The sequence below is a fragment of the Debaryomyces hansenii genome, assembly GCF_000006445.2.
Source record: "Debaryomyces hansenii CBS767 chromosome A complete sequence".
NCBI lineage: Eukaryota > Fungi > Ascomycota > Pichiomycetes > Serinales > Debaryomycetaceae > Debaryomyces > Debaryomyces hansenii.
Genome location: NC_006043.2, coordinates 1128220 through 1146492, shown reverse-complemented (window position 1 = coordinate 1146492; position 18273 = coordinate 1128220). Strand labels below are relative to the sequence as shown.

At 36.2% G+C, this 18273-nt stretch overlaps 9 protein-coding genes across 9 annotated transcripts; 6 read left to right on the top strand and 3 right to left on the bottom strand. All coding sequences in view use genetic code 12, as the record gives it.

Moving 5' to 3' along the window:
• Positions 1-129: 129 nt before the first annotated feature.
• On the top strand, positions 130-1242 carry DEHA2A13640g (DEHA2A13640p; the record flags this gene model as incomplete). The annotated part of the gene is made up of 1 exon (XM_456922.1): positions 130-1242. One exon carries the CDS (start codon positions 130-132, stop codon positions 1240-1242), a length of 1113 nt encoding a protein of 370 aa, XP_456922.1.
• A 649-nt stretch (positions 1243-1891) lies between these two features.
• On the top strand, positions 1892-7141 carry DEHA2A13618g (DEHA2A13618p; the record flags this gene model as incomplete). The annotated part of the gene is made up of 1 exon (XM_002769992.1): positions 1892-7141. The coding sequence occupies one exon, from the start codon at positions 1892-1894 to the stop codon at positions 7139-7141; it is 5250 nt and encodes a 1749-aa protein (XP_002770038.1).
• Positions 7142-7324: 183 nt separating this feature from the next.
• On the top strand, positions 7325-8194 carry DEHA2A13596g (DEHA2A13596p; the record flags this gene model as incomplete). The annotated part of the gene is made up of 1 exon (XM_456920.1): positions 7325-8194. The coding sequence occupies one exon, from the start codon at positions 7325-7327 to the stop codon at positions 8192-8194; it is 870 nt and encodes a 289-aa protein (XP_456920.1).
• Positions 8195-8356: 162 nt separating this feature from the next.
• Positions 8357-9340, top strand: DEHA2A13574g (DEHA2A13574p; the record flags this gene model as incomplete). Its single annotated transcript, XM_456919.1, has 1 exon — positions 8357-9340. One exon carries the CDS (start codon positions 8357-8359, stop codon positions 9338-9340), a length of 984 nt encoding a protein of 327 aa, XP_456919.2.
• A 27-nt stretch (positions 9341-9367) lies between these two features.
• DEHA2A13552g (DEHA2A13552p) lies at positions 9368-11506 on the bottom strand (the record flags this gene model as incomplete). Its single annotated transcript, XM_456918.1, has 1 exon — positions 9368-11506. One exon carries the CDS (start codon positions 11504-11506, stop codon positions 9368-9370), a length of 2139 nt encoding a protein of 712 aa, XP_456918.2.
• A 161-nt stretch (positions 11507-11667) lies between these two features.
• On the top strand, positions 11668-14244 carry DEHA2A13530g (DEHA2A13530p; the record flags this gene model as incomplete). The annotated part of the gene is made up of 1 exon (XM_002769991.1): positions 11668-14244. One exon carries the CDS (start codon positions 11668-11670, stop codon positions 14242-14244), a length of 2577 nt encoding a protein of 858 aa, XP_002770037.1.
• Positions 14245-14341: 97 nt separating this feature from the next.
• DEHA2A13508g (DEHA2A13508p) lies at positions 14342-15745 on the bottom strand (the record flags this gene model as incomplete). Its single annotated transcript, XM_456916.1, has 1 exon — positions 14342-15745. The coding sequence occupies one exon, from the start codon at positions 15743-15745 to the stop codon at positions 14342-14344; it is 1404 nt and encodes a 467-aa protein (XP_456916.2).
• Positions 15746-16574: 829 nt separating this feature from the next.
• On the top strand, positions 16575-17462 carry DEHA2A13486g (DEHA2A13486p; the record flags this gene model as incomplete). Its single annotated transcript, XM_002769990.1, has 1 exon — positions 16575-17462. The coding sequence occupies one exon, from the start codon at positions 16575-16577 to the stop codon at positions 17460-17462; it is 888 nt and encodes a 295-aa protein (XP_002770036.1).
• A 57-nt stretch (positions 17463-17519) lies between these two features.
• Positions 17520-17999, bottom strand: DEHA2A13464g (DEHA2A13464p; the record flags this gene model as incomplete). Its single annotated transcript, XM_456915.1, has 1 exon — positions 17520-17999. The coding sequence occupies one exon, from the start codon at positions 17997-17999 to the stop codon at positions 17520-17522; it is 480 nt and encodes a 159-aa protein (XP_456915.1).
• Between the last annotated feature and the right edge of the window lie 274 nt (positions 18000-18273).

Below are 18273 nucleotides of genomic sequence, written 5' to 3'. Positions count from 1 at the left end.
CCTTTAGTCATTATATGCAGGTAAATTTCTATAGCTTTCTAGAAATTGAGAGTGGTTGATATTAGAATATATTTACACCCATTTTTATCGACACCGATTTCACTTTAAAAAAAGGTTAAATAATTTACAATGAGTGACAAATTGAATCGCCCCAAGGTATTTTTTGATATTTCCGCTGACGGAAAGCCCAAAGGACGTGTTGTATTTGAATTATATAACGATGTAGTTCCAAAGACGGCTGAGAATTTCAGAGCATTATGTACTGGAGAAAAGGGAGCATCAGAGAGCTCAGGGAAACAACTCCATTATAAAGGATCTATTTTCCACCGTATTATTAAAGATTTTATGTGCCAAGGTGGTGATTTCACCCACGGATCAGGAATTGGGGGTGAATCAATCTACGGAGAGAAATTTGAAGATGAGAACTTCCAATTGACCCATGACAAGCCATTCTTGTTATCTATGGCCAATGCGGGCGCAAATACAAACGGGTCTCAATTTTTCATTACAACCGTGCCAACTCCTCATTTGAACGGTAAGCATGTGGTATTTGGTGAAGTGATTCAAGGAAAGTCTATTGTGCGTCAGCTTGAAAGATGCGACAAGGGCGAAAACGATAAGCCTGTCGAAGATTGGATAATCTCTGACTGTGGTGAATTGCCATCCGACTATGTGCCAGTTCCGACAAGTGTTGATGACGGCACTGGTGACATCTACGAAGAAGTTATGGCAGATGATGACAATATTAATGTCAACGACCCAGAATCCGTTTTTAAGGCCGTTACCACTTTGAAGGACATTGGTACCAAACAATTGAAGGACGGAAATGTCGCAGCTGCATACGAGAAGTACAACAAGGCTTCGGGCTTTTTGAACGATTACTTCCCTGAAGACTTGTCCGAAGAAAACTTGTCTAAATTGCACGCCTTAAAGTTGTCATGTTACTTGAATGCTGCTTTGGTCGCTTTAAAATTGAAGGACGGCAAGAAAACTATCAACGCCGCATCGAACGCCTTAGAAGTTGAAGCCATTGACGATAAATCCAAAACTAAGGCCTTGTACCGTAAGGGTATGGGCTATTTACTTGCGAAGGACGAAGAATCGGCACAAAAATCTTTAGAGGAAGCCTTACAATTATCTCCTGAAGATGGCGCTATCATAAAGGGTTTACAAGACGTTAAGACCACCATTAAGGCTCGTCGTGATAAACAAAAGAAAGCTATGTCCAAGTTCTTCTCTTAAATAGACGTAATAGAGCTCTTTAACTTAGTACCAGTAATTACGCGCATGTTTTTCTTTTAAGTATATGCTCGTGTAAAAATGAGACCGGGGTAATTTTTCGTCGCCACTTCCAGTCGAACATGAAAATTAGTGTTGTAATAATAAGCAAAACTAAACAAGGTTGTGTTTTCCATAGATTAACTTACCATCTTGCCAACCTAATTATCTATCCAACCTCCATTCTATATTATCCATAGAAGCCTGAATACACAGCTTGTTATTTGTCCGATTAATTCAAATAGCGTTTGTTTGATATTAGGGTATATTCACGAAAACCACTTCCAATTTGCATATACTAATTAATCTGTATAAAGTCATAGATAATTCAAAGGCACTCATTTATTTGATTGCGTAAACTATAATAAAGGTACTATTATAGGAAAAAAAGGTTCAACAAGGAAACTACTAATTTAATTGAGTTCTTAAATTAATTTTTAATTTATTTATTACAGATATTTATTACGAGAGACAAATTTTCATTGAAGTTTAGTGCCAGTAATAGTCGATATATCTGCTTGTTTAATTTTGGAAAAAAAATAAAAAAACATCTATAAAAAAAAAGAAATAGTTTTATTAACGTGTATTTCATAATAATCATAGTGATAAAACAATGAGTCGACAATTTCCATATTCCAGTGCGCCTCTCCGTTCGGTGAAGGAAGTTCAATTTGGTTTGTTGTCTCCAGAAGAGGTTCGTGCAATTTCTGTTGCTAAAATCGAATACCCAGAGACTATTGACCAAAGTACAAAGAAGCCAAGAGAAGCCGGGTTAAACGACCCAAGATTGGGTTCGATCGATCGTAATTTTAAATGTCAAACATGTGGTGAGGATATGGCCGAATGCCCTGGTCATTTTGGTCATATTGAATTAACCAAGCCTGTTTTTCATATTGGTTTTATCGCCAAAATTAAAAAGGTTTGTGAATGTGTTTGTATGCATTGTGGTAAGTTATTACTAGATGAAACAAACCTTGCCATGTCCCAGGCTATCAAGATAAGAGATCCAAAGAAAAGATTTAATGCGGTGTGGAACTTGTGTAAAGCTAAGATGATCTGTGAAGCAGACAATGTTACCAGCGAAAATGATCCAAATTGGAAACCTGACCAACCAAATAAAGGTGGATGTGGTCATACACAGCCTACTGTTCGTAGAGATGGGTTAAAATTATGGGGTACGTGGAAGCAGAATAAGAATTTTGATGAAAATGAACAACCGGAACGTCGTTTATTAACCCCATCAGAAATTTTGAGTGTTTTCAAGCATATAAATTCCCAAGATTGTTATAGATTGGGTTTTAATGAAGATTATGCCAGGCCCGAATGGATGTTAATCACCGTGTTACCTGTACCACCACCTCCAGTAAGACCATCCATCGCATTTAACGACACGGCCAGAGGTGAAGATGATTTGACTTTCAAATTGGCTGATGTTTTAAAGGCAAATATAAACGTTCAAAGATTAGAAATGGACGGGTCCCCACAGCACGTTATCAGTGAATTTGAAGCCTTGTTACAATTCCACGTAGCCACTTATATGGATAATGACATTGCTGGTCAACCACAAGCTCTTCAAAAGACAGGACGTCCTATTAAATCTATTAGAGCAAGATTAAAGGGTAAAGAAGGAAGACTTAGAGGAAACTTGATGGGTAAGCGTGTTGATTTCTCGGCTCGTACAGTCATTTCTGGTGATCCAAATCTTGACTTAGACCAAGTTGGTGTTCCAATATCCATTGCAAGAACCTTATCATACCCTGAAATAGTTACCCCCTATAACATCCATCGTTTGACTGAATACGTTCGTAATGGTCCAAATGAACACCCAGGTGCGAAATATGTTATTAGAGATACTGGTGATCGTATTGATTTAAGATATAACAAAAGAGCAGGTGATATTGCTTTGCAATATGGTTGGAAAGTTGAGCGTCATTTGATGGATGATGATCCAGTTTTATTTAACCGTCAACCTTCGTTACATAAAATGTCTATGATGGCGCACAGAGTCAAAGTTATGCCATACTCTACTTTCAGATTAAACTTGTCTGTCACTTCCCCATATAATGCAGATTTCGATGGTGATGAAATGAATTTACATGTTCCTCAATCACAAGAAACAAGAGCAGAATTATCACAAATCTGTGCTGTTCCTTTGCAAATTGTTTCTCCTCAATCGAATAAGCCAGTCATGGGTATTGTGCAAGATACATTATGTGGTGTTAGAAAGATGACTTTACGTGACAACTTCATTGAATATGATCAAGTAATGAATATGTTATATTGGATTCCGAATTGGGATGGTGTCATCCCTCCGCCAGCGATTGTTAGCCCAAAGCCATTATGGACCGGTAAACAATTATTGTCTATGGCAATTCCTAAGGGTATCCATTTACAAAGATTTGATGACGGTAAGAATCTCTTAAGTCCTAAAGATAATGGTATGTTAGTCGTCGATGGTGAAATCATGTTTGGTGTTGTAGATAAAAAGACTGTCGGTGCAACCGGTGGTGGTTTAATTCACACAGTAATGAGAGAAAAAGGTTCTCAAGTATGTGCACAATTATTCAGTTCTATTCAAAAAGTTGTCAACTTTTGGTTGTTACACAACGGGTTTTCTATTGGTATTGGTGATACTATTGCCGATTCTAGTACTATGAGAGATGTTACTACCACTATTCAAGATGCTAAGGATAAAGTTCAAGAAATTATTTTGGACGCCCAACTGAATAAGTTGGAACCAGAGCCAGGTATGACATTACGTGAGTCTTTTGAACATAATGTATCTCGTGTTTTAAATCAAGCTCGTGATACAGCAGGTCGTTCGGCTGAAATGAATTTGAAGGATTTGAATAACGTCAAGCAAATGGTGGTTTCAGGATCTAAAGGGTCGTTTATTAATATTTCTCAAATGTCAGCTTGTGTAGGACAACAAATCGTTGAAGGTAAACGTATTCCTTTTGGATTTGCTGATCGTTCGTTACCTCATTTCACAAAAGATGACTATTCACCTGAATCTAAAGGTTTCGTTGAAAACTCTTACTTAAGAGGGTTGACTCCACAAGAATTTTTCTTCCATGCTATGGCAGGTAGAGAAGGTCTTATTGATACTGCTGTTAAGACCGCCGAAACAGGTTATATTCAACGTCGTTTAGTTAAAGCTTTAGAAGATATTATGGTTCATTATGATGGTTCTACAAGAAATTCATTGGGTGATATAATTCAATTCGTCTATGGTGAAGATGGTATTGATGGTACCCAGGTAGAGAAACAATCAGTCGATACTATCCCTGGATCTGATGAAAGTTTCGAGAAGAGATACCGTATTGATGTCTTGGATCCGTCAAAATCTATAAGAGAATCCTTATTGGAATCCGGTAAAGAAATAAAGGGAGATGTAAAGCTTCAAAAGGTTTTAGATGAAGAATATAGACAGTTAGAAGCCGATCGTCGTTACTTGAGAGACGTTTGTTTTCCAAATGGTGACTTTAACTGGCCATTACCTGTTAACTTGCGTCGTATTATTCAAAATGCTCAGCAAATTTTCCATAATGGTCGTCATAAGGCATCAGACTTAAGATTAGATGAAGTTGTTCGTGGTGTTCAAGATCTTTGTACTAAACTTTTAGTCATTCGTGGTAAAACAGCATTAACAAAAGAAGCACAAGAAAATGCAACATTATTATTCCAATGTTTGTTACGTTCTAGATTGGCAACCCGTCGTGTTATCGAAGAATTTAAATTAAGTAGAATTTCTTTTGAATGGGTTATGGGTGAAATTGAAACCCAATTCCAAAAATCGATTGTTCATCCTGGTGAAATGGTCGGTGTGATTGCAGCTCAATCCATCGGTGAACCAGCCACTCAAATGACCTTGAATACTTTCCATTATGCTGGTGTTTCTTCGAAGAATGTTACATTGGGTGTTCCACGTCTTAAGGAAATTCTTAATGTTGCAAAGAACATTAAAACTCCCGCACTTACTGTTTACTTAGAAAAGGAAAGTGCTGCTGACATTGAAAAGGCAAAGATTGTTCAATCCGCGATCGAACATACTACTTTGAAGAATGTTACGTCTGCCACTGAAATTTTCTACGATCCAGATCCTAGAAGTACCGTTATCGAGGAAGATTACGATACCGTTGAGGCTTATTTTGCTATTCCTGATGAAAAGGTTGAAGAATCTATTGAGAAACAATCTCCATGGTTACTTCGTCTTGAATTAGATCGTGCTAAGATGTTGGATAAACAGTTGACAATGTCCCAAGTAGCAGAGAAGATCTCTCAAAACTTCGGAGAGGATTTATTTGTTATTTGGTCCGATGATACAGCAGATAAATTGATTATCCGTTGTCGTGTTGTTCGTGATCCAAAATCGTTGGATGAAGATGCAGATGCAGAAGAAGATCAAATCTTGAAACGTATTGAATCTCATATGTTAGAATCTATTTCTTTGCGTGGTATTCCAGGTATTACAAGAGTATTTATGATGCAGCATAAGGTAAACTCTCCAGATATCACCGGTGAATTCAAACAAAGTCAAGAATGGGTTTTGGAAACCGATGGTGTAAATTTGGCCGACGTTATGGCTGTTTCAGGTGTTGATTCTTCGCGTACTTATTCTAATAACTTTATTGAAGTTCTTTCTGTTTTAGGTATTGAAGCTACTCGTACTGCCTTATTCAAGGAAATTCTTAATGTTATTGCGTTTGATGGTTCTTATGTCAATTATCGTCATATGGCCTTATTGGTCGATGTCATGACGTCTCGTGGTCACTTGATGGCAATTACTCGTCACGGTATTAATAGAGCTGATACTGGTGCATTGATGCGTTGTTCGTTCGAAGAAACCGTTGAAATCTTACTTGAAGCAGGTTCCGCTGCTGAATTAGATGATTGTCGTGGTATATCTGAAAATGTGATGTTAGGTCAAATGGCGCCATTAGGTACTGGGGCATTTGATGTTATGGTTGATGATAAGATGTTACAAACCGCACCTTCTAATATTGCAGTTACCACTGCAGCTGGTAATGAAACTGGCGAATATGCAGATGATGGCGGTGCTACTCCTTACAGGGACTATGAGATGCAAGATGATAAAATTCAATTTGAAGAAGGTGCCGGATTCTCTCCAATTCATACGGCACCAGTTTCTGATGGTTCAGGTGCTCTTACATCTTACGGAGGAGCTACCTCTCCATCACCAACTTCGCCATTTTCTTATGGTGCTACATCGCCATCGTTTGGTGGAGTTACTTCGCCAGGTTATGGTGGTACGTCCCCAACATACTCACCAACATCGCCAAGTTACTCACCAACTTCTCCATCATACTCACCAACATCGCCATCCTACTCACCAACATCACCAAGTTACTCGCCAACTTCGCCATCCTACTCACCAACATCTCCAAGTTACTCGCCAACTTCACCATCTTACTCACCAACATCTCCAAGTTACTCACCAACTTCCCCAAGCTACTCACCAACATCTCCAAGTTACTCACCAACTTCCCCAAGTTACTCACCAACTTCCCCAAGTTACTCACCAACCTCGCCAAGTTACTCACCAACATCTCCATCATACTCGCCAACATCACCATCATACTCGCCAACATCACCATCTTATTCACCAACATCACCATCTTATTCACCAACATCACCACAGTATTCACCTACCTCACCCCAATATTCCCCAACATCACCATCATACTCGCCTACCTCCCCATCATACTCACCAACTTCACCTCAGTATTCACCAACGTCACCTCAATACTCACCAACTTCACCTCAATATTCACCAGGTTCGCCACTGTATTCCCCAGAATCTGAAAGTAAATCGAAGGACGAAAAGAAGGATGGCAACTAACTTTTATAAAGATTTTGTATTTAATATTATTCCTCTAATTAAATCTGTATTTGTATAGTGTTCTACATAAAAAGTAAATGAATAGAAATATTATCATATAATTTGCGACATTTAAAACACTCATCGATCTTCATAATTTGTAATTAACGCTAAGGCTTGAGTTATAATATTGATGTCAAATAGATGTCAGACAGTAGGAAAAATAAGCCAAAGGCATCTAATGCTATATCAGGATCTCTAAAAGATACAGAGAAAAGACGCAGACAAGTTTTTAAACCAATACTTGATAACCCATATACGCAGACGAAGTTATGGCCTTTTATTTCACCAGAGCTTTCAAATACCATACTAGAACACCTCAGTCAGATTCTATCCAATTTAGGATATTATAACGGATTGCTTGCTGAAGCAAAAAATAACAGCAGTTCCAAAATCAAAACCACCGATATTCCAGAAATTCGTAAGGAAATAACAATTGGATTTAACTCTACTATTAAAGCATTAGAAACTCAGGCATCAAGACACAGATCGAGATTGGTCAACAGGTCTAAATCACATAAGAAGCAATGTACATCTGATTCCGCCCCGTATATTAAGTATGTATTTGTGGCTAAGTACGACATCACACCATCTTTATTGACAAATCCATTCCCGGTACTTGCATATACATCTTCTACATCGGCAAGTGATAAGGTAAAGTTGATACAGCTACCTCGAGGAAGCATGTCTAGACTTTCCTCCATATTGAAAATTGAGAATACAAGCATTTTAGGACTTTCAGATAATATTGAACAAGCTCAAGCACTATATAATATAATAGAATCCGAGGTCAAAGATGTCGAAGTTCCATGGTTAAGCTATCTTTTGTCTGAGAATGACCAGAAAGTCGACCAGCAAGTACAGGGTGTTTTCAGGAAGCCGGCCGTAAAGTTCTTAAATACTTCTGCGCCAATAATGGCCAGGAAGAATGATCAAAAGGCTACAAATAAGAAAAGGAAAGTTGCTGCCGAAGCAAAAGACCATGTTGATGAGAACAAGACAAAGACAAAGTAATCAAGACTATATATATCCAATAATGTATAATAAAGTATAGACTGAAAAATTAATAGAAATAATCCTCGAACCAAAATCTGACCATCGATATTTAATACGCGTCCATAAATGTAGATTTTTTAAATACTTCAATAGTTGTGATAAGGAGATATATATATAAACATGACTAAGAATTTTGCTCTATCTCTTGAATTACCATGGGTAGAGAAATATCGTCCCCATAAATTGGATGATATAGTAGGGAATGAAGAAACCGTGGAAAGATTGAAGCTTTTAGTTGAAGATGGAAATATGCCACACATGATTATTTCTGGATTGCCAGGTATAGGTAAAACTACGTCTATACATTGTCTTGCATACGAATTATTGGGACCTGAATTGTATCAGCAGGCTACGCTAGAATTGAATGCATCGGATGATAGAGGTATTGATGTTGTTCGTAATAAAATCAAACAGTTTGCACAGACCAAGATTCTGTTACCAGCAGGTAGACATAAAATAATCATTTTGGATGAAGCTGATTCCATGACACCAGGTGCCCAACAGGCGTTAAGAAGAACGATGGAAATTTATTCGAATACCACTAGATTTGCATTTGCTTGTAATCAATCACTGAAAATTATTGAACCATTACAATCTCGTTGTGCCATATTGCGTTATACTAAGTTATCAGATGAGCAAGTATTAGAACGTTTGTTGGAAGTAACAAAGTTGGAGGATGTAAAGTATAATTCTGAGGGATTACAAGCGTTAATATTCACTGCAGAAGGTGACATGAGACAAGCCATAAACAATTTGCAAAGTACAGTTGCAGGCTTTGGGTTTGTAAATGATATTAATGTATTTAAAATTGTCGACCAGCCTCATCCATTAGTTATCAAGAAAATCTTAGCCAGCTGCTGTTCGAATAAGGGGGGAAATATTGACGAAGCTCTTGAATTATTGGATAATTTATGGGAAAAGGGTTATTCTGCTATAGATATTGTTACTCTGTCGTTCAGGGTAGCCAAAACATTACCAGGAATAAGCGAACTGAAGCGTTTAGATATGATAAAGGAAATAGGATTCGTTCACATGAGAGTTTTAGAAGGTGTGTCTTCGTACTTACAACTTTGTGGGTTATTCGCCAAGCTCTGTGATTTATAACTATATATAATGTAATAAAATACTGAATTAGCTTTTCTTGTAAGCGTCACATAGCATCTCAAAATGTTTAATTTGTTCGTCAATAAAAGCATTGGGAACATCATCTCCTAGATTTTCATTTCTCAAGATATTCACCACCAAGAAGTAATTATTATATAAAAAAATTTCCTTTTCAATGGACTTACTTCTTCCCGAGCCAAATAGATGGCTACTTAATTTGGTAAGTACGTTCTCGAAATCATTTCTCAATCTAGTTATAGAAGTGAACAAAGGTTCCCCTCTGAAGATATTATCATTATCATCTTTCTTATCAGTGGATGTTACTACTGCTAATTTCAACAAACCCAGTAAAAATTGAGAAAACTGTTGTGTAACGCTTACTGGTGCTAAATGAACTTCTTTAGATTTCGACGATCCAGAATACATTATTAACTTTTTCATGGACTCACAATTAAGGTCAACTATTTTTGTAAAATGCGGCCATAATAATAGTAATACAGAATTCAAATGATCATCAAGCACTGGAATATGAAATTCATTGTGGAGTAGAGATTGAGCCTTTTGTACTAATCGTATCATCAATAATACTGCGTATCCATCACATGTTCCTTGTAGCAAAGTCTTTGAACCAGTATTCATTCTCTGAGGGTTAGACGTTGTTGTAATGGACGCATTATTTCTTCCAGTTAAATATGGAGATGGCTGATGACTGATCAACCAGCTGACAAAATCGTAACCCATTTTATATACATTTCCAAACATAACATGGGACCAATCATTCTTTTGCGAGTTTCCAGAAGAACTATTATCATTTTCTTTAGGCTTTCGTTTTAAAGTGTCCACATTACAAAACTTTTCATCACCCTGATAAAAGAATTCAACCATAAACAAATACTCTACCACAATATTATCAATAAGTGCGATAGACCATTGATTATAAATAAATTCTAACCAGTAATTAAACGGTGTGGTCTCTGCAATTTGTGATGGAATAGCTAAGTGTGGCTCTGGTGCATCACTCCTAGCTTCAAGTATTTGCAACCTCTTATCAATTGACAGCAAGTAATCAGATATTGAGAGCTTACTTAGCTGTGACTGCTGCAGCAGCTGCGCTTGTGATTGCAGCAGTTGATGTGATGAATTAGTTTGTGGAGGAGCCAAAGAATTATTTCCACCACTATATAACCAATTCTTTAATCCACCGCCAAATAAACTTTTGTCATCGTTAGCGTTATGCCCACTTCCTAGTACTAAGTTCAGATCGACATGACGAACATGAAGCTTTTCTATAGCGTATAAATATTTTGCAAAACGAGTTTGATAATACCATTTCATAGTATATATATATGCTAATTGTAATTGATCTGCCAACTCAGAATGATGCAATTTTATAAACGCAAATAATTCTTTAACTTTAAGAAGGTTTTGTTGAATACTCTGCGATGATGTCTTTTGGGAGGACCGGAGCATTTTGATGTTATGAATAATGAAATCTCGTATCCTTTCAACGGATTTGGCTACTAGAAGTTTAACACCTGATTCAAGTTGTGAAAATGCAAGAGAATCCTTGTATAAGTCAGTTAATCTTTTGTCCGCTTTGTTAGACTTAACACTGGATATTAAAAGGATTTTTTCATTAATGAACCTTATGTTTTCAAGCCATTCTACGTTAATCGGCTCCTTTACTATAGAATGTACTATACCAGGAGGAATCATGAGATCCAATATAATTGGGTTTAACTTTTCCGATGATGCACGCTGCAAATCCAAATCAGAAGATAACTTGCTGGATTGTTGTTGTAATGATGCTAAACTCGATGATAATTGTTCTAATTCGGTATTGAAGTCAGTTATAATAGTTTCTATTGGAATTAACTTTTCCCTATGAGTCTTGATATTCGTTTGATAATCTTGAAATCGTGCTATAAGTTTGTACAAATCAGACTCAGGAAGTGAACTAATCAGTGATGTGATATTTGCTTCCTCATTGGATGACTCAATTCTGACCAGTTCTAATAATTGACATAAGTTATTCGATTCTTTCTTCCTATGTACGATATAGTTTTGAAGATTGTCAAGACTTTGTAAATTTTCATCATTAGCTAATAAAATCTCATCATCTTTATCTTTTTCTAAGATCTGCTTGAGAGTTTCCAAACTACTCATAACTTAGTAGATTACTTTAGGTTATATGTGACTTTTAATGTGGTTATAAACCTATGGGAAGTATGAATAGTAGGATTTAATTTCGCGCAATGTTTGTATACATTTTCTAAAGTTCATTGAAATGCCAAATTGTAGCCTTATGTTGAACCTGTTGTAAAAGAATGAATTGCTTCTCCTTTGGCGAAAAGGAAGAAGATATTACTTCAATTTCGAATGAAGAAGATGAATTGATTGCAAGGATTAACGAAGATGCAGAAAATATAAATAGAGGCAAATCATTGTCAGATGTACCACTTGAAAACCTGTCCATTTTTGCTACAGAATCTCAAGCTAAGGTTATAGAGTTTCCTCCAGAAATGAACAAGATACTAGTTGTCAAGGCTGGTCCGGGAAGTGGAAAAACTAGTACCATTGTGAAAAGAATTGCATATTTGATAAGTATTGGTAAGTTGAAGCCAGAGGAAATTTTGGTGCTATCTATGGCTAACAGATCGGTAAATTCGTTAAAAAAATATCTAATTAATACATTGGGGGAAGATATAACTAGCGGTATCAGTATCAATACCTTTCATTCATTTTGTGGGGGTTTAGTCGACCAGTATGGGGATCAATATTCTTCGTCGTTTAGAAAAAAGACATTAATGGATGATTTAAGCTGGCGTAGTTTTTCTAATATATTTCTGGGAAAATCTATTAGTTTAAGCGGTAGAACAGTGGAAGGTAACTTGACTCCGCTGTCGTTAGAAAAATTACTTATCGCAGTGAAAAGTGGAAATTTAACCATACCACAGGCAGCTTACAAGTACAAGGTTAGTAAGGAATACATTGAGGCATTAATTATGTACTTGGAAAACAACGGTATGATAAGATACCACGATTTGCTTGTAAATGCTTTGGAGCTAATGGATTTATCATTACAGCCACAAGCTGTTGGAAATATGAACTTAATTCCCCAACTTAAAAATTACAAAGCTATAATAGTCGATGAATTCCAAGATATTCATCCACAATTACTACTGATAGTGAAAGCGGTCATTGAGTATCCTACTTCTGGCTTCTGTAAGGGAGATATGAAACATTTAACGATCGCTGGCGATCCTAATCAGAGTATTTACGAGTTTCTAGGCTCAAAGCCAGAATTAATTCACAAAATTCAAGATGAAATTCCAGGTGGTGAAGTTACCCAGCTATCTATAAACGAGTCATTCCGTATTACTCCTGAAATCTTGAATGCAGTAACCGAAATTTGTTTAAAACCCGCTGGTCTATTTGATCCTGCTCAAGAACTTAGGTCAATTCGTGGTCATGGCCACAAACCTATAATTAGTATGCACATCTCAAATAAGGACGAATATGCATTTATAGCGAGTGAGGTTACCAGACTAATTTGTGAACTGGGCGGGTTATTAAACCCTTCTGATTTTGCAATCCTTACAAGGTCCAATAAGGAGATAGAAGAAATATCAAAGTTTTTAACTGAAACTTATAATATTAAGTGTAATAGATTTTCACTGTCAGCTTCGTGGATTAAATCTAAAGTACATATTTTACTAGATATTTTGAATGTCATAAGCAAGGGCCCTAGCTCAGATTTTGGTTTATTATGTGTCATATCGATTTTAGACCGAAAATTTGGAAGCTCTTCCCGAGTATCAAAGTTATTCAACGTAAGCAATAAATGGAAAGTAAATGGGGGATTAGAGACGAGAGAAAATGCATTAGAAGAGTATATAATACATGAATTGGAATTTCTCGATATACAGGTTGAAGAAAATCAAGTTACCGTTAAAAAGAAGAAGAAATCGTTACATGATATCACGGATATTTACAAAATCCCAAAATATAATAACGAGATATTACGTTTAAAGACATTTATGGATTCTATTCGATCCGTAAGAAGGGATCTAATTCAAAATACTCAAGAATCCCAGAATCCAACCAACATTTTAAGTTCATTACTACGAGTACTTAGTGACCTGGAATTATTAGAATATCTAAATCTGCCAGAATTATCGAAATCACGTAGTACTAAACAACCAGACAGTATTGATATCGAGAAAGACTATAAAAGTTTATTGAAGACCTATTTACAATCCTTTAATAAGTCTTTAAAATATTCATATGAATGCTATATGGAACAGAATTCACTTACCAAATCAGAAAAGCTGTTTGTAGAGTACTTTTTACGCAGTTATAATGACGAGATTCCAACTATGGATAGAGAGATGGTCAACCTTTCTACTGTACATACTGCAAAAGGATTAGAATTTCCAGTAGTTTTTATCGCTGGAGCACCACAGAACGCAAAATCGCTGTCATTTTGGGATTCACTTCTACTCGATCGATTAGAACCTCATGCACAAAGTAAGGCAAGGTTATTCTACGTTGCTTGTACAAGGGCAAGGAATTTGTTGTATATTGGAACAAATAAGCGCTTTGATACACTTCTGCCAAGTGCTTTTAATAGCTTAACACCTGAGTTACCTGATATGAACTCAGTAATCAATGCTAAATATACCTTGTTGGAAAGTTTAGCACAAGATTTACATAGAAAAGTGCCAGATAGATCAAAAATAAATGAAGGAAAACAATTATTTAATGAGTTTACTTCACTTGGATTACTTCGAAAGAAGTCTACAAATCTTAGTCAAATTAGACAATTTCATACATTTGTGAACATAAAACCGAGACTCTATAAATCATTTATAAACTTTGGTGGGTTCTTAATGAGGAGATAGATGGAAGAGGGTGCACAACTTGGGTGATTTCAAATGATGGAAATATATCTACATGAATATACATTATTAATTGTGAATTCATTATTCGAGACAAATATTATGCTAACTTAGCTAATAGATTTAATACACTATTATTCATTGATGAACTATTAGATTCTGAAGTATCTTCACCTTGCGAAGAAGGATCGTAGCCATCGTCATCAGTACTGTTATGATCATGTTCATGCTTTAGTTCCAAATCGTCTTTATGATGTCTTTCGAAGTCAATAGATACTGAACTTTTGTCATCATCATCATCATCATTATCATCATCATAATATATGTTATCCAACGCATCACCATTTTCGTCTTCATCACTTTTGATAATTTTAATATTTTCAGTCTGATCTTCTCTGTCGTATTCTTTGACTTCTATATCTTCCGAAAATGCAACCGATTTTTTTGCGGAAGAAGGAGTCGAATTACCTGAAGATTCAGGGGAGTGTTTGGGTTTTTTCGCTGGCGGACGATCATCATCTACATCACTGTCTTCATTTTCATAAGTTGGAATCATATCATCATCATCATCATCGTCGTCACCATGGTCAAACTCGGGTGATGGTTCCTCAGTAGTATCCTGAGCTTGCGATACTGGTTCATCTGAATCCACTATACTGTGTAGCTCGCTTCTAGTAGACCTAAGCTTTTCCAATCTTTTATTTATTATATTCACTTTACTATCATCTGTCTGTAAGCCATCAGATACAATACTTCTCAAATTATCCAATTGTTTTAATATTTCCAACCTATCTTTCTTAATCTCTTCAATATTATTATTGGACATCAAGCATAGTTTTTCTAAAACGTTTAATTTTGAAATATATATTCTAGGAGAAGGCAAGTTATCGGATACTGACGGGTCTGTAGGTAAATACGTCTTTGATTGAATTCCAACTTGATTCAAATTCCCTTGACTTATATCAATTAGTTGATTCATATGTAAAAATACATTATTCAACAATTTAAGGTCAGATGCAATGCCAACTTTTGATCCTTCAAATGCTGAAGAACTAGAGGTGCCGGAATTGTCATCATTTTCCATCGACTTATTGGCTTTTGATAATTCAATGGCTTTCTTCATTTCTTTGATATCATTTGAAGGAAATACCAGTCTTTCAGACCAGACGTTCACTAATCTATCTACTTTTGGCTTAATTGCTGGATCCAATGTCTTGTAAACATTATTGAATACCCTAGGCAAAACTTTTGAAAATTCCGTAATGAAATCCATCTTCCGTTTATGTCTAGCCTGTTGAACAACATCATTACAGAGATACAATAAAGATAATTTCTTCGATGAACCGCTAGCTGGTAAATTAAGGATAAATGCAGCCCATAACTCTGCTGTTTCTTTACTGTGTCTGTGATGGAATAATACCCATTGTGAAATCGTTACAATTGAATCTTGCGTTTCCTGCAACGAGCTTAACTTTTTATTAAGTATATCGGGGGAGAATGACATGATACGATATGTAATCTTCACTTACTAACGTCTTATTGATTGATTTCCTTGTTGATAGAGATAAGTTAAGTTAATGATGATTTTTTTTTAAGTGAGCGCACATTACGAAATCCATCAAATTGGAATCATCATCTTGTGGGGGAGTCTTCCTCGTTCATATCGCCTTCCCTCGATGATGGAAAACTCAATGTGTTAGATACCTACATCATGAAGCTACTACTATACTATTGTGTATCAATTGTACGCAAACCATGTTATATGATGAGGTAATGAGATGGATCTATTATACAAAAAGCATAATAAGTATTACTCCTAAATTGAAAGCCGTTGAAGAATATATCATACATGTAAAATATTGAATAATGATATGCTTTAGTTATCCACTTCATTTTGGTTTAACGGTTCCTCGAATATTTAGAAAGATTTAGAAACACGCAAATCAATGACTTTCAAGTTTTTGCTGAAACTTCGAAGATTACTACATAGAAGTTATCCTTGCGATTCTAATGGAATTGTAAAGGTACAATTGACTGTAGTAGCACTAATATTGTATGATGAAATTCATGTTCCAGTCATTATTGTAGATTTTCGAGAGCGATCATAATATATGCTAGATGACTTCAACGATTGTAGAAAGTTGCATAGAAAGACAGACTCAAAATGATGACACGTAGTAGATGTTACATATATATGGATAGGTTCTCTATAATCGTACTAATGTCCTAGATCATCACTGTAAAACAGTGATGATGCTTAACGCGATTTTAAGAATCACAAAATTTATGTAAACATAATTTTTATGTTTTGAATACACTAACAACTGAAAGTAATGGGTAGAACACGTAAGACATCCGGTGGAGCAGATAAGAAGAATGAAAACAACGGTACATTGAGCGAAAGTTTGACATCAACGCCGGTGCCAAGTGCTAACACCATATTATCCACTAATAAATCAACCAATATAACCGAACAGGACATATTGTCAGCACAGAATAATAATGATTTAATGAAAATAATCCATACCTTAACCAACACAAAGCAAGATGAAATATTCACGAACTACAAGAAGAAATCAGAGGTTCAGTTACAACAAAAGAATCAGTTAATCAATGACATGCAACAAGAATTGAATAATAAGCAGAAGATAATTGACAAGTTGCTAGAAGAAAAACCAGATAACGGTCTGTTACAAACTCCTATGAAGAAGGCTAGAAGCGAGCCACCAAACATGTATGTGTCGCCTATCAGAAGGAAGAAAACAGCTAAGCAGGAACAAGAAGTGATAAACCAAGATCAATTATCGAAGGAATTAGAGACAATAGGCATAACGTTAGACATGTTGGAGTTATTGACTGGATTAAGAATAATTAACTACGAGGAAGATGATGCAAAGTTTCATTTCGATCTCAAGCAAACGTCAACGAATGGGAGTGGAACTGAGTTGACCATTGATTACAGATTAATTATTTCCAAAGAATTTACATCGACCGCAGAAATCAATTACGTACCTACATTTTTGAACGAATTGGAGGATAATGATAGCGAGTCCGATGACATAGATGTGGATGACGAAACCATGGACTCCAAACGCAATGCAAAAATGCTATTGGACTTATTGCCAGATTACTTCTGTGACAACCTAACATTTCCCTACAATACACTTTCCCAGTTCTACACCAAAATGAACCGTGCCTTGAACAAGGGAGCCAAAAGTTAACATGTGCGCCAGGTTTATGTATTAAATATCTTATAGACTATGACTATTGTACAGTAATTAAAAGCTAACATTAATTGAGCCATCTTCAAGTTTAGTCAACTGTAAATTTTTCAAGATGTCCTTCTTATCCTTCTTCTTGTCGAATGAAATCTTCTTGATGATCTTGTACAAGCTTTCTTGTTTGTTCGAATTTAAATATGAGGATAAATCGGTAGATTCCTTCTTCTCTTTCTTAGAGTCTTTCTTAGATTCCTTCTTGGATTCCTTCTTTTCCTTCTTAGGTTCAGGTTTAGTTTCAGCCTTAACTACTTCCTGAGGCTTGCTTTGGATCTGCTGCTTCTTCTTGCCCTTATACAACCCTTTTTCGTATTTCTCGGCTTCACTGATGCAACTGGTGTGCTGACGGTATTCGGTACCGTTGAAAGTTACCGAACAATCGATACAGCTGAAGTACGCACCCCCACATCTCTGTGTATGTTGATCCAATTTCTTCTTTAACACGGTATCGTTACACACCTCACAACTAAATGAAACCATCTTATGTTACTTTGCGTTTAATCGTCTATACTATCTTTTTCACAGCTACTTCGCTTTTACGCCATTTTTTTTCATCTGCGCGATGATCCGAATATTTATTTACATGAATTTATCACTATACCTATACACACCGGTCTATCTACAGACCCAGCCATAAACGTTTGAGGGATCCCATACCCACCAGACAGGCTTTCGATCCACCTTTAATATGTCCCGGAACCACGACCAGTCTGCGTCACCAGCAACGCAGCCAGACCTACCTCAACCTCTCGCA